Raw genomic sequence first — 16,209 nt, forward strand, 5'->3', positions numbered from 1 at the left:
CTGAGCAGCTGGTGTTCCAGCCCCCGCTTGCCCTTTGAGAGAGCAACAACCTGTAAAACCCTTTGTGGCAGCTCCAGTAGAACCGGTAACTCAGAGGTCGGCAGAGGTGGGGGCGCCCACTGGAAGACAGGGTAATGACTTGGCCTGTCACAATTGGGTTCAAGCTGCAAGCTGGAGACTCAGATCTGGGACCAGTGGGCCTACTGATGACAGAGCACCCGGGAGAGCCGGGTGAGGTGAGGTGGAGCCCAGCGACTAATCTAACCCTTGGGGCCTTTTTCAGGATGACACTCTTCTAACATCATCTCCGTCTCTTTTGTTGTCTTGCAGGTCACCGTTCCCTTTATGAACGTAAGTGCTTGCGGTCATTCTGTCCTCAAGATGCCAAGTCTCCTCCCATCCTCCTGCTCCATTGGCAGAGTCAGCCTTGGTCCCTCTGTGCCTGGGGGGATCGAGAATCTTTGTCCAGTGACCTGAAAGGGGAGTCAGCCATCAGACAGCCTCACATCCAGAGCATGCCTCTGCCCCACCCAGCCCCCCTTAGCAGGACTTGTCTCCCCAGCCTCTCCCCAACCTTCCAGGAGCTGGAATGTGCCTGCCGGCTCCCTCTGAGCTCACCTTGCCCTTGTTTCCTGTATGAGTTGGAAAGAGAGGACAGATGCCACCCGAATGAGTGTGGGTTGGAGCCAGGGCAGAACCAAGTGGAACTTCTGAGGCTCAGACCCTGTGCCTTCCACCTACGTCAAGGGCTCGGGGACCATGGGTGTTTGTGCCCCAGAGGGCAGTGATCAAGAGCCTGGCCACTGGGGGTGAACCAGGCTGGGTGGACTCTCAGCCAGACCAAGTAGAGCCTCAGCTCATTGTGAGTAAAGCAGGGATAATTAACAACTATCTCGAAAGGTGATTTTGAAGATTAACTGAGATAACCAGGGGCGTGCTCAGCACAGTGCCTCACACAGGCTAAGCCCTCAGAAACAGAAGCTATTTATTCTCCGTGTCTTAGTCCCATGGGGTGGGGGGCATGGGGAGAGGAGAATTAAAGCAGAAAGACAGCAAGAACCTTTGAAACTAGATGGAAACAGGGAGCAGAATTACACCGCCAGTCAGCTCTCCTCCGCCTCTCTTCCCTCCCGCAGCTGTGAGTCCCAGGTTAGGCTGGCCTGGCCGCTGAGTCTGCAGGAAGCTCCTGGCGTCCCACCCCCGGGGCCCTCCCTGCTCTCAGGTCCCCGCTCCCCACCATGCCTCCAGCTGAGGAAGGTCAGCTGCCCTCACCTCTCCCCCACGTGTCTTTGCAGAGTTTGATGGGGCGTCGGGCGGATGACAGCGGGAACAGTTGTGATCACTGGCGGAATCCTAGCTACGGTCATCCTCCTCTGCATCATTGCCGTCCTGTGCTACTGTAGGCTCCAGGTCAGTGCCCGGGGCCCAGGGCCACAGGCCGCCAGCAAACCACTTCCCCAGCGTGGAGGCGACAAAGCCCCAAGCCTAGAAAGCGGGAGGCTTATGTTGAGGGGGCTGGACCTTGCAGGGTGGTCAGAAAGGAGCTTTTCTTCAGCCTGCATACTCTGGGCACCCGAGACAGTGAGCTGGGAAAGCACCGGCTCCTTGTGTGGTGTCTCCCAGAGGTCTGAGATTTCAGGATTAGTGGGAAGGACACCGCTGTGGGGAGACTGAAAGCAGCTCCCAGCACCCCAGCCTGGGCTCAGTGGAATCTGTATGTCCCTCCCTCTCTGCCTCCCCGCCTCTCTCAACCACGTGCATGCTAAGTTGCTCAGTCGTGTCCGACTCTTTGCTTCCCCATGGACTGTAGCCCGCCAGGCTCCTCTGTCCATGGGATTCTCCAGGCAAGAATACTGGAGTGGGTTGCCATTTCCTTCTCCAGGAAATCTTTCCCACCTAGCGATCGAACCCGCATCTCTTAAGTCTCCTGCATTGGCAGGTGGGTTCTTTACCCCTAGCGCCAGCTGGGAAGCCTCTCAACAGCCACCTGGAGTTAATACACAGGAAGTAGGTGGAGGAAGCGAGAAGAACTGATCTTGCGGGGCCGGGAGGACTTCGCTGTGGACCGTGGGCTCCTGGTGTTGACTTGTATATCCAGGGTTGACCAAGGGCTTGGGCAGGGTCCTCGGCGGAGCAGGGGCGCGGGTATCTGCGCATACTCAGAGGGGAGCACCCCGCCCTCAGGCAGCCCTCCCCTCTCTCCCCTCAGTATTACTGCTGCAAGAAGAGCAGAGCGGAGGATGCAGACGAGGAAGGGGAGGAGGAGCACGACCTGCCCACACACCCCAGAGGCCCCGCCTGCAATGCCTGCAGCTCCCAGGCTCTGGACGGCCGAGGCAGCCTGGCGCCCGTCCCCGGCGAGCCCTGCGGCCAGCCGTGCAGGGTGGCGGCCGGCCACTGCACCGCCTGCTCCCCATACAGCTCCCCCTTTTACATACGGACGGCTGACATGGTGCCCAACGGGGGCGGAGGCGAGAGGCTCTCCTTTGCTCCCACCTACTACAAGGAGGGGGGACCCCCATCTCTCCAAGTGGCAGCGCCCCAGAGTTACCCGGTGACGTGGCCAGGCTCTGGGCGCGAGGCCTTCACCAATCCAAGGGCTATTAGTACAGACGTGTAACCCCTTTCACCCCTGACCCGCCCCCAACACACACCAACACGGCTGCTCCCCACCCAGGATCATCAATGGGGACAGTGGACGACCCCTCCCACAGCCTGCAAGGACCTTCTCAGTTTTTCTGGCTCTCCTTGCCCCACAGTGGAAGGCTCACCTGGATTCAGGCTGTTGAGGGCACTGAGAACCAGGGCAGGGGCTGGCCCCATGGCCCAGAGGAAGGGGGCCTGACAGGTCATGTTGGCAGCCTGGCCGGTGTCTCTGCTGGGACTTTTCTCCGGCCAGGCCAGCGTGGCCACAGCCCTCACACTTACCTCTGTCCCCTGGCTTTGCCAGACTCTGAGGAGACGAGCAGGAGCCCAGGGAAAGCTAAGCAAGGGCTCCGGAGGTCTCCAGAGTCCTTGGGGGATGAAAGGAGAAAGTCGGGGGTGAGGGCAAGGGGAGAGGCCAGACCTGAGGCCTTGGCAGAACTCGAGAAGGGTGGGCAAGGATTGAAGGGCTTTTTCGGGACCTGCTTGCCACAATGAATCCAGGAGCTAGTTCACCATCTCATTTTGTACTTCAGCTTCCTAGAGACTGCAGTTCCGGTAGCTGTTCCAACACAGATGCTACTTCCTGAGCACGCTTGTATTTGCCCCCATCCTCACGGAACATAGCGACTAGACTTTAAAGGCCGTGGCATGAGGTTATTTGCAGGGAATGCACCCAACATGGATGTCTAGCCTTGTCTCCCCACAAATCCTCTTTCTCTGCCTTGGGAACCAGCTATCCCGGCTGTTGAAACTTTTCCAAGTTTTGTTACTAGAGTTTGAGTAGCTTAGTGAGGGAGAGCCTGCCGATGGTGTCTGGGGCCCTGGTCCACCACGCTGAGTGTGGTGCCTCGATGCGGCCCTGCAAGGACCTGTGCATTCCCAGGTGTATACACACACACATCTGTCACCACCAAGTGTGTACAAACATCACCACCTGGTGTGTGTGCACACACACACACACGCCTGTTACCACCACGTGTGTGCACACATACCACCATCACCAGCGCTCACCAGGGCTCTGCCACCTTCAGGAACCGCAGAGCAGAAGAGTGATGTGGCAGCTAGAAAGTCAGCCTCCAGACAGCAGGAGTGACAGGTGATCAGGGTGGCAGCCACAGCAGCCACTGATGGGTACAGGAAGCGCCTGCGGAGTCTCCCGTGAAACGATCCTGCCACGTGGAAGCCCCTCCGGAGACCCAGTATCCTACCTGGGCATCCAGCCGTGAGGCCGTAGACCAGCACCCCATCTTCCCATCAGGGATGGCAGCGCTGGCTCCGAGGATGGGAGCAGATTTGACTCAGCAATCAGATTCCACGCTGGCCACCCTCCCTCTGCTGACCCAACCCTCAGTCTCTGAACGAAGGCCTGTTTATTGCTGGGTCGCTCCAGCCCCAAGTCCAGATCCCAGATATAACTCAGCTGTGGCCTTATGCTGTTTGTGTGGCTGCATCTGATGAGTGTCCCAGTTGATGTAAGGGATGGCTGCCCACCCTCTCCTAAGGGCATTAGTAACCCCCAGCCTCTCTTGAGTCATTGCAGTGTGTGGGACAAGAAGGGAGCAGGCCCCTTGGCCAATTTTTGCTGAATTTTGATTTTTGCATCTGAGAAAGGGAGGGTGCAGCTGGGGGAGGCATGAAGGGGAAGAGAATTCGCCACACCTTTGCATCCCTCTGGGCACTTCTCACCTTGCATCTCAATCTGGAATCAAGGCTAACTGGGTTGAGAACCAGAGGACCTAGGGTCTGGTCACATTTGGGTTACTCTGGGTCCTCTGAGGACCGGTCCCTTATCTCCTCTGAGACCCCATTTCCTCCAGGGAAATGGGACTCGCCCAGATGGACTCTGAAGGCCCTTTAGTGCTCCAGGAAACCAGGATTCCCCGAAAAGTCCTGCCAGCCAGACCACTCTCTCTCACCCTAGTCCTGGCAGGGGGCTGGATACACTTTCCAACTGCCTGATCCCGTGTGCACGGATGCATGTTGATGGATCCAAGACCACAGTACATTGCAGGGTTAGCTGGCAAAACAATTTTAACATCAGAAAAAAGCCAACACGTTTGACCCTCCTACTGGGTGACTTCAAGTTCTCTGCTACTAGGAAGCAGCTTTCAGTGGGGGTAATCAGCTCTGTCTCCCAGAGCCCAGAGGGACCAGCTTAGGGACAGTGGCTTTCACATCCCCACACCCATCCCACTGACAGCCCTTCCTGGGCTAAGCACACCCGTTGATGTGAGCTGCTAGGCCTGGCCACCCTAGCTCTTCCTGATGGCCAGCCCCAGTGTCTTGCTGCCATGGGATTCCACAGTTGCACAACCACATCAGGGGCTGTCCCTCCTCACCCCCAAAATTCTAGTACCTCCCACCTTCAGAGAAGTCAAGACCCAGTCAACTCTTAACGTGCTTCTTGGCCCTCATTCTTTGAGATCCTGGAGTGAAAAGCATCTTCGTGCAGTCCCTCTCTCCTCCCAGAGCTTCCCCAGCCTCAGTCAACCCACAAGTCAACGTCTGAGTTTGGGGCATTGGAGAGATGGTGGCCGCGGCTCCCCCTGCCCCGACTGCGCAACGCTGCTCCGGGCACAGCCTCGAGGTTGCCCGCCAGCCTCCCAGCAGCTGCAAGGACCTTGCCTGTGGAAGAGGAAGCTCACCCCACTCCACTGCACTGTACTTTTTGGCCACCGAGTCTGTGCTCTGGGACACTGTTTGGACACTTTTCAAACTGCACCCTAAAGAGGAAGCGGAGAGACAGAGACCCCTGCTCCCGCCAACTTTTCTCTCCACTTCACTGCTCCTGCTACAGAATTCTTGCCCTGCATCTTTGATAACTTGGAGTCACAACCAAGCAAATGTCCAAAATAAAGGAGAAATTTGAAATAGAAACCCCCGCAGGGTCCTCGGTACTTTACCTGGGGGAAGGGGCAGCGGGGCACGGACTGAAGACTGAACACCCCCTTCTCAGCGCCCAGAGCGTCCTTTCTCTGCACTGAGATCTGCCAGCTTCCTCTCCCTTCCGGCTTCCCTCTGCTGTGCCCCCTGCCACCCCCCATCCCTTTTCTTGCCCTAATCAGAGCTCACTTCCAGGAGGGATGTGTCATGTGTTGGGAAAGGGGATTGAAGCATAGCTGCTGCTGCCTCCTGAGGTGGAAGGAGCCTTCGGCTGATGGTGGGGAGTCTCCCTGGGGAGCAGCCTGCCCCCCAAGCCTCACTGTCCAGGCCCCGGTGTCCCCCCCTGTAGTTTGCCTTAAGTCCCCAACTCTGATGCCTGAGGAGACCCTGACAGCCTGAGGAGGGAAGGCCAGAGAGTCTGGGGACCCGCTCCTGAGCTCAGCAGGGATGGTGATATCGTGAGAGGCGTGTGGTGAGGACCAGAGAGCCAGGGCGGAGGTTCTTTCTGGGCGAAAGGGAGTGTTCTGGGAGGACGAGGGTGAAGCTGGAGCTGTGCACATGTCTGTGAACATGTGTAAGAGAGAAAAAGAGAGACACCCACGCCTCGTCCCAGGACCACACAGCCCGCGGGGCAGCGGGCAACCTGGCCTGAGTCACGCAGCACCCAGGCCCCTGGAGTCAGGGTGCTCTGCCCCGGCAGGCCTTTGACACTCAGCCAGGGGGCAGTTGGCTACAGCTCTGTCACCAGCTGTCCCCTGGGAACAAAAAACCTGAGGCAGCCACCCCAGGCTTGAGCACCTCCCTCCTCCACTCCCCACAGAGCAGCCACACACACCCTCACCCACCCCCCGCCTCTCCCCAGCATCTCAGGCCACAGGGTGTACTTTTCTGCTTCTCAGTTTCCTCATCCATAAAATTGAGCTTGTGATGCCTACCTTATTCCATTGCTTTGAAAAGTGAGTGAGCCCGGCACGCACAGTAGCCATTGTCATTAGAGGGATTTGGCGGGGACTCAAATTGGAGCTGTGGAGGCAGCTGGGATCGCTCTGGGCATCTGGGTGAAAAGCTCCTCTGGGCTCATTTTCATCTCTGCTCCTCGCCAAGACTTCTGAAGCCTCTCCTCCATCGCCACCTCTCTCTGTCTCTTCCAGACACTGCTGGACCATCTCTCTGCCCATCACCGCCTCTCCCTTCATTTGGAACTTCTCTCCCCATAACTGCCTGTGACTCTTGGAGGGACCCAGGGTCCCATCAACCTGTGCTGTGCTGCGCTTAGTCACTCAGTCATGTCCAACTCTGCAACCCCATGGCATGTAGCCCGACAGGCTCCTCTGTCCATGGGGATTCTCTGGGCAAGAATACTGGAGTGGGTTGCCATGCCCTCCTCCAGGGAATCTTCCCAATCCAGGGATCAAACCCAGTCCTCCCACACTGTAGGCAGATTCTTTACTGCCTGAGCCACCAGGGAAGCCCAAGAATACTGGTGTAGGTAGCCTATCCCTTCTCCAGGGGAACTTCCCGACCCAGGAATTGAACCGGGATCTTCTGCATTGTAGGCGGATTCTTTACCAGCTGAGCTACCTGGGAAGCCCCCATCAACCTAGGACTGCCTTTTGGCCTCACATTTGCCCCAGTAAACTATACAAATAAGGGAGAGAATATTCATACATACAAGAGTTCAGCTCTCAGCTGGGTTCTGTGCTTATTTCATTGGCTTCCAAGTTCAAGTTCAAGGCTTGGGTTCAAAAGTCAGGTCAGAAGGGGTCCAGGGGACCCCTCCAGCCCTTCCTCTTGAGCCTGGACTCCCCAAATTGTCCATCCCTGGCCCTGCTGAGTCTCACCCAGAACCTGCTAGACATCCTGGCTTCTCTGTCGAGGCGTGGACGAAGGCCTCCAGGTGTTGGTGGGGAGGTGAGAGTGGGAGAAAGAGTAGAGGGAGGGAGTCACAACATCTGGCTGGGAGGGACAGGAATGCACTTCTGTAGGACACCATCTGCATTGTCACAGAGTCGGGAAACCAGAGGAGAATGGGACCCGCCCCACCCTATTGCCTCTCGAAGTGGGCTCTATAGGAACCACCTCCACTCGACTCTGAATCCCCCTCCTTGTGTTCTGCCTAAACCCACAGAGAACAAAGGGAAATGACAGCTGAGCTCTGCAACATAACCCACAGGCCACGAAGGACTCTATTTCCCTGGCTAACCACCATATCATCATTTCTAATCCCTCCTATCTGGGGGGTGGGTCAGGGAGAATTCCTAAGAAATAAAATCAAAGTCCTCTTTCTCTATTTAGCTTCCAAAAGGCTAAGCCAACTCTGCAAACCTGCTGCGCTCCTGTTCATCTGTTTTTGTCATAACACTTAAAGGGTGACTTTAGGGAAGTTATTCATGTAATTCTAAGTTATTTGGGGAAATGTATCCATGGACTTGTTTCCACTTCAAAATGAGCTAAGGCCGCTTGACTGGCACTAGGAGACTGAGAGCTGAGAAATAAGACTCTGGGACCTAACTCTACTAGTTCTGTAAAAGAGCATCAAACCATTCCCATGCCCCACTTCCACATGCATCCTTAGAGAGGGGTGGCCAGCCAGATCCAGACAGCCACCAAGCACCACCCACCCACCTCCTGCCCTGCCTGCCTTCATCCCTCCTCTGTGTCTTGCTGTGGATGCAAGTGCGAAAAGGCTTCATCAGGCCAGATCATATTGCTTTCCTCCCTTTCCCTTTGCTTCAGTTCAGTTCAGCCATTCAGTTGTGTCCGACTCTTTGTGACCCCATGGACTGCAGCATGCCAGGCTTCCATGTCCATCACCAACTCCTGGAGCTTGCTCAAACTCATGTCCATTGAGTCAGTGTTGCCATCCAACCATCTCATCCTTTGTCATCCCCTTCTCCTGCCTTCAGTCTTTCCCAGCATCAAGGTTTTTTCCAATGAGTCAGTTCTTTGCATCAGGTAACCAAAGTAAAGCAAAAATACATCCTTTACATCAGGGGCTTACAATCCTGTACCTTTTATCTTTTTTTGGATGTGGCATGCAGGATCTTAATTCCTTGCTCAGGAATTAAACCAGTTCTCCCTGCAATGGAAGCACAGAGTCCTAACCACTGGATCAATAGAGAAGTCCCTACAGGGTACTTTTAGATGGGAGGAAAGAGAACCTATGAGTGTAAAAAAGTGAGTGTTAGGTGCTCAGTCGTGTCCAACTCTTTGCGACCAGGTGGACTGTAATCCACCAGGCTCCTCTGTCCATGGAGTTCTCCAGGCAAGAATACTGGAGTGGGTAGCCATTCCCTTCTCCAGGTAATCTTCCCAACCCAGGGATCAAACCTGGGTTTCCTGTGTTGCAGGCAGATTCTTTATCAGCTGAGCCACCAGGGAAGTAATGTTGACACTTTAATCACGAGTTCTGTTCTGGACCTAACTAAACAACGCAAGGTTCAACAGAAGCCTGACCCTCTTCACAAAGTTCTCTGAACTCTTCCCAAACATAGGACCCAACCAGGGAACAGATCTTCTCCAGATAACCAATCAGTGCTGTTGCCCACAATATCAGTGTAGTGAGGAGGCCATGGCTTACTCTGCAGGGAGGGAGTGTCTTGAACTTTCCTTCTGGCAGGAATCCACCTCCTGAGGTGGAGGGTGGAAGGAGGGTAGAGAATGGCACCTCCACCTTCTAATGTCTAAAAGGCAAGATCGTCAAAAACAACCACACACAGGCTGTGAAAAATTTCAACACTCACCAAATCTGTGAAAGCATTGTCTAACAAAAAAGTTCAAATGCATCCAGGAATAACACACTTCTCATGAATATTCTTAAGGATAATATTTTCTGCCTTGTAATCCATTTGTTGGGCAGCCATGAACTCTTCCTGAAACTTAGGAGATGAACATCCATGCAGAGTCCCAGCCCTAAACATGGCAGAAGTCCCCCTTTCTCCATCAAACTGCCCCCCACAATCCTAAGTGAGCCTGCTTCCCAGGATGGTCCTTTTCCAAGGGTAATTGGTCTCAGGGGGACAATCTGCCCAGGCCTCCAGGAGAGCACTTGACTCCCCAATTTCCTCTCCATCCTGTCATGAAGCAACCCCTGACTCCTTCTTACACACACACCATCACTACCACCAGCAAGGAACCCCAGCCATAGCTTGGAGCTGGCAGGTAGGCAAGGCAGCCATTGCCCTGAGCTCACTGGCTCCCAGGCCTGCTCCACCCAGTGGGCAGGACAGGTTCAGTCTTCACAGAGGTGAACGTCCAGAAACTGGGGGACTGGACATCTGAGCTCCAGTGCTGGCCTGCCTGCAGGTACAGGTCAGGCCCCACACCCACGCCAACCCATCACAGTATCTATATATCCTCCTGGGCTGGGTTTTGCCTTAGGCCAGAGATTTTCTTTCTACCCATTGGGAATTACATCCTTACTCCTAACAAAAGATCTTTCCCCTGAGAAGATCCATGTTCTGGGTCTAATCAAATCTCCTAAATTCATAACTGAGGCCTAACCCTCCTCACAACATCTGAGTTCTTTCTGCAAACATGTAGGGCCCAACCAAGGAACCTAGAATGATCAGAAGACCTAAACCCCAGACCCCGACATAGAGATCAAGGGTCTCACCAGCCCCCTCACCCTCCCCTTCCTCTGCCTCCCTCCCACTGCCTGTGGTCCCTTGTCTTCGCATCTAGGAAGGAGTCGTGAGCTGGTGTCAGTGAATGAGGAGGAACTCAAAAGAGAAAAATTAAGAATCGAGTATTTTCGGAGAGGGAAAAAAGTGGTAATATAAAATGTCTGACACTGGAGGAATACACACACACGCACACACGCACACACGCACACACACACACAGGAAAATGGCTTCCTGTTGGAAGGGAGAGGGAATTGGCGAGATGAAGGCAGAAACAAAACTTTCCAGTGTACGCACGTGGTAGGTTGCTTCAATCGTGACCCACGCTGTGTGAGCCTATGGACTGTAGCCCTCCAGGCTCCTCTGTCCATGTGATTCTCCAGGCAAGAATACTGGAGTGTGTTGTCATGCCCTCCTGCAGGGGATCTTCCCGATTCAGGGACCAAACCCATGTCTCTTATGTCTCCTGCATTGGCAGGCAGATTCTTTACCACTAGCGCTACCTGGGAAGCCTCTTTGAATATATACCTGGTTATGTTACTTTCCTCTGGTAACTTTATATTTTGAAAAGTGTTTTCTCTCAGTTAAATTATACCAGACTGTCTGAGAATAGCAAGTACCCTCCGGGCAGTCATATGCAGGTACATACCTGGCTATGAGCAGAGCCCTTGGGGCAAGCCTGCTGAGGCCTGTGCTCAGATCTGAAGAGATGCCAAGTGGTCAGGAGTCTCTTCAGATGTTGCCGAGTTTGGACTCTCCCAGCTCTGGGGCTGGGTCACGGCTCATGCGTGCCGGCTCTCCACAGGCAAAGGGGCTTCTGTGCTACAAGTTTGGAGCAATTTTCTCTCCACAAGACCAGCAGGCAGAAGACTAAAGGGAAAAACAGTGTCAACTCACATAGGTTCATATCAGATAAATATTTTTTGAATTGCTTTCTGTTGTGGTAAATTTTCTATAACATAAAATTTACAGTTTTAAACATTTCGAGGTATACAATTCAGTGGTGTTAGTTCAATAGTGGATTTATTTATTTACCTATTTATTTGAGATATAATTGACATATAACACTGTATTAGTTTTAGGTGTACAACATAATTTAATGATCACTGCTATAAATTTAATGTCCATTACCACATATGGCGACACATTTGTTGTTTCTTGTGATGAGATTTTAAGATCTATTCTCTTAGCAACTTTCCCAAATGCAATACAGTAATTTTTAAAATACTTATTTGGCTTCACTGGGTTTTCGTTGTGGTATGTGGGATCTAGCTGCCTGACCAGAGATTGAACCCGGGCCTCCTGCATTGGGAACGCAGAGTCTTAGCCACTGGACCACCAGGGTAGTCCTCAGTAATTTTTTAAAATACATAATTATTAACTGTAGTGACCATGCTGCACATTACATCTCCAGGTCTTTTTATCTCATAACTGCAAATTTAACTTTTTTTAAGTTGATGACAAGTTCAAATGCATGCTAAAGCTCTACCTTTTTATCCACCCCCTCTCACCCCAACATGCTATATTTTTTGTGATATTTTATTTTATTTTAATTGGAAGCTAATTACTTTATAATACTGTAGTGGGTTTTGCCATACATTGACATGAATCAGCCATGGGTGTACATGTGTCCCCCATCCTGAACCCTCACTCCCCATCCCATCCCTCAGGGTTGTCCCAGTGCACTGGCTTTGAGTGCCACATGCTATATTTTTGATGTCACAGTAGGTTCTTTTAACACTGTGCTTCTCTAGTTCATTTGCTAGGTTTCTCCCCTAGAGAGGGCAGTGGGGCCAAGGGCGCAGGATCTGGGTTCTGGTCTCAGTTTTGCACTAGTAAACACATATCCTTAAGTGGTCACTTAGTCCCTCAGTTCCCTAATCTGTAAAATGAGGGATTTAGACTATTTAGACTATACAATTATTTCATTCATTTCGTTTTAGTAATTCAAGTCCACTTTTTAAGGAGATTCTAGGCAAAGAAACTCAAAGCCAAAATGCAAGGAACCTACTGGTTATCTAAATCCATTCAAGTGAATTCACATTTCAGCAAAGACAAAATTTCCTGGTTGTCAGAAATCTGACACATTTGTAACCTTCAGAAATCAGTATGTGGCAGAAAGTTCTAAATGAAGGCAAGGGGCCAGAAACTATTCTCTGGTGAGCCAAGTGCTTCGCTCTGCAGCCATGTCCATAGCTTTGAGCTGTGTGACCCAACTCCAACTCCAACTCCGACCAAAGTGCTCCCAGGCTGAGCTAGGTGGGAAAAAAGCACAAATGGAGGAAAACAGTCATGAGAGAGCAGGGCTAACATAGGCAAAACTCTTCATTCAACTACCATTTGCTGGGGATGGAGCACTAGGTGCTAAGCATTGTGCTAAGAGTTAGAGAGAGAAAAATGAAAAGTACCACCCTTGTCCTCAAGCGGGTTATATTCTAGGATAGAAAATTAACACATATTTCACAGGTAAAATACTAAACTTTCCAGGTATTTACTTGCCCTTAACTAAAACACAGAGTGGAGGGACTTCTCTGGCAGTCCAGTGGTTAAGTAAGATTCCATGCTTCCAATACAGGAGGCATGGGTTCAATCCCTGATCAGGGAACTAAGATCCCACATGCTATGTAGCATGGCCAAAAAATTTAAAAAAGACAAAAAGTCGAGTGGATACTCAAAGAGTATAAGATGGAGTCCATTGTCTTCATATTGGCATGGTCAAAGCCGGGCAGGGGCGTCCATCCGCCTGTCAAATGTGGCTTCGTTACTTTAGGAAGTAGATAGCAGCCTCAGCGTTTCTTTCCTGCCAGACTTTGTCCTCATGTTAGAAAGAGTGAAATTGCTAAGGACAGTGTCTTAGCTCGGGCTGACGAATTACCATAGATAGCTAGCTTAAACAGTAAACATTTATTCCTCACAGTTCTGGAGACTGGGACGCTCAAGATCAAGGTACTATCAAATCTGATGTCTGGGGAGGGCCCGCTTCCTGGTTCATGGATGTCCATCTTACACTGTGTCCTCATATTGTGGAAGGAACTAGAGAGCTTTCTGGGGCCTCTTCAATCCTATCAGGAGGGCTCCATTCTCATGACCTAATCACACCCTAAAGACTGTGCCTCCTAATATTATCACACTATGCGTAGGATTTCAATATGTAAAATTGGGGGAGACAAAAGCATTCAATCCATAGCAGATGGGTCCTAGGTCCCTGGGGCATAAACCATTAATCAAGGCAATTTTTAGGTGGTAAACACAAATTGAAATTCAACCAGAGTGGGCACAGATATGTAGAGGATGTGCTAGAGCCTTGAGAAGATGGAGATACATAATGTGGTAAATTAAAGAGAGAAGAAAAAAGATAGACTGGAAGAGTTAATACCATTGTGAGGATCAGAGTCCTAGGGATAGAGGGCAGTCAGAGATCACATAATCACCCTCACCTCAATGTACTGTCAATGCAAATAATCAATAACCAATCTAAAAATAGAGGGGTGTTTTATTCAAGCCAAACTGAGAATTATAGCCCAGAAGACAGCTTCTTAGTAGCTCTGGGAATTTACCCCAGAGAAGCATGGTTTTCAGCAGTTTTGTATCTTATCAGAACAAAGAACATCAAACATGACCGGGGTACATTCCTTCAAGTTTTCAAAAAAAAAAAAAAAAAGACAGATTAGCACATCCAGTGAGTCAGTACGACCTTGGTGCCGGGAAGGGATCCTTATCATCAAAGGAATACTTGCATTGATGTCCCAGGAAGTGGGGCATTTATCTCTGTCTTCAAAACAGACATTCTTTACTTCTGGACAGCACACCCTTTTCTTTAATGGTTAGAGCAGCTGTACAATATACGTGTGATGGACCACAGACAGAATGTCCTAACTGGCATAAAGTTCAAGCCAAATCATGTACAAGCTAGGAAGACTTCCTCAAATCTCAATATGTGAAAATTTCTTCCATCAACCATTAGAAACCATCTGGCAGGGAGTACTTCCCTGGTGGTCCAGTGATTAAAAATCTGTGATTCCACTGCAGGGGACACAGATGTGATCCCTGTTTAGAGAACTAGGATCCCTCATGCTGTGTGGTGCAGCAAAAAAAATACACATGCACGCTCTTTGGGTTTCGCTGGTAGTCCAGTGGTTAGGACTCCACGCTTCCACTGCATGGGGTGCAGGTGGAAATGGCAACCCGCTCCAGTATTCTTGCCTGGAAAATCCCATGGACGGAGGAGCCTGGCGGGCTACGTCCACAGGGTCGCAAAGAATTGGACACGACTGTGCAACTAACATACACATACACACTGGGAACTAAGGGGCTTCCCTGGTGGTGCAGTGGTAAAGAATCCACCTACCAAGCAGAAAACGCAGGTTCAGTCCCTGGGTTGGGGAGATCCCCTGGAATGGCAAGCCACTCCAGTACTCCTGTCTGGGAAATCCCATAGACAGAGAAGCCTGGCAGGCTACAGTCCATGGGGTCACAAAGTTGGACACGACTTAGCAACTAAACTAAACCTTTAGGAGAATAACATTACATTCTTTTTAAGATAAACACCACTTATTAAAATGTAAATAATAGTAAGGAAATGTTAGTCAAAAGGTACAAACTTTCAGCTATAAAATGTAAGTTCTGGAAATCCAATACAGTATGTGACTGTAGCTTACGCTGCATTGTATACTTGAAATTTTCTAAAAGAGTAAATCTTGAGTGTTCGTAACACAAAAAAGGTGAATATGTAAGGTCATGAATATGTTAATTAACTTGATTTGTGGTGATCATTTGAACTGTGGTGTTGGAGAAGATTCTTGAGAGTCCCTTGGACTGCAAGGAGATCCAACCAGTCCATTCTGAAGGAGATCAGCCCTGGGATTTCTTTGGAAGGAATGATGCTAAAGCTGAAACTCCAGTACTTTGGCCACCTCATGCGAAGAGTTAACTCATTGGAAAAGACTCTGATGCTGGGAGGGATTGGGGGCAAGAGGAGAAGGGGACGACAGAGGATGAGATGGCTGAATGGCATCACTGACTCGATGGACGTGTGTCTGAGTGAACTCCGGGAGTTGGTGATGGACAGGGAGGCCTGGCGTGCTGCGATTCATGGGGTTGCAAAGAGTCGGACATGACTGAGTGACTGATCTGATCTGCGGTGATCATTTCACAATATACATATATCAAATTATCATGTTGTACACTTGAAATATATATAATTTTATTTGCCAATTGTACCTCATAAACCTGGGGAAAATGTAAGTAATTCAAAGCAGATGAGAGATTAGATATCGTAATTCTACTATTCTATCTTCCTATGATTATTTGGGGTGCTATTAGTTAACAACCTAGTCTTTAAAAACTACATTTAATTTTTAGGTGTGTAATAGGGAAGAACCTTTGTGTTCTCTTATAAACTAATCACTAAGGGGATGTTGCCTATAAGCTTAAATACACATAATGGCCCAACTCTGGCAACCTTGCCTCCCAGATAATGAGCATTAAGCTAAAACACCTTTGTTTAGCTCAGAGGAATCATCCTGACCAGGTCCACGTGTGAATGACTGCAGGGAGGAAGAAATTAACACGTCCCCTCCAGAGGCTGATGGGAACCAGGAAGTGCTTGACTTTACACCCTCCCTTTTTAGTATAAAAGAAGCCTGATTCTAACTCAGGTAAGATAGTTTTTTGCCATATGAGTTCGTTATCTTAGTCTCTGGCTTTGGGAATAAAGTCACTATTCCTTGCCCCAACAGCTCATCTCTCAGCCTATTGGCCTGTCGTGCAGCTAGCAGTATGAAGTTGGACTTGATAACAGGTATTTATTTCCATTTAGGTCAAGAGTTTTTGTTTGTTTTTTTTTTTTCTTTTAGACTTACTAGGAATTTTTCACATCTTGCACAGATGTGTTAAAAATAAGATGTCAACTTTGCTACATTGAAGTATTATGGGAAGGAAATAATTCCAAAATTATGTATAAAACACCTATGAATCAGATATAATAAAGGACAAGGTATATGATGCACAGAAGTACAATATACTACACTTGATCTTAGCCAAAAGGCCGAGAAGCAGT

General features: G+C 50.3%; 1 protein-coding gene and 1 pseudogene across 3 annotated transcripts in view; one reads left to right on the forward strand and one right to left on the reverse strand.

The window, feature by feature from the left end:
• FAM163A (family with sequence similarity 163 member A) overlaps positions 1-5,523 on the forward strand; it is a 97,342-nt gene extending 91,819 nt beyond the window's left edge. For all 3 annotated transcript variants that reach the window (XM_024976875.2, XM_024976876.2, XM_002694163.6), the window contains exons 3-5: positions 331-351; positions 1,296-1,410; positions 2,210-5,523. In XM_024976875.2, coding sequence (XP_024832643.1) covers positions 1,318-1,410; positions 2,210-2,620 — 504 coding nt within the window. In that variant the 5' untranslated portion in view covers positions 331-351; positions 1,296-1,317 and the 3' untranslated portion in view covers positions 2,621-5,523. The remainder of the gene's footprint in view (positions 1-330; positions 352-1,295; positions 1,411-2,209) is intronic.
• A 10,527-nt stretch (positions 5,524-16,050) lies between these two features.
• On the reverse strand, positions 16,051-16,209 carry LOC112441913 (uncharacterized; annotated as a pseudogene).

This window comes from Bos taurus, chromosome 16 (assembly GCF_002263795.3).
Source record: "Bos taurus isolate L1 Dominette 01449 registration number 42190680 breed Hereford chromosome 16, ARS-UCD2.0, whole genome shotgun sequence".
Classification (NCBI taxonomy): domain Eukaryota; kingdom Metazoa; phylum Chordata; class Mammalia; order Artiodactyla; family Bovidae; genus Bos; species Bos taurus.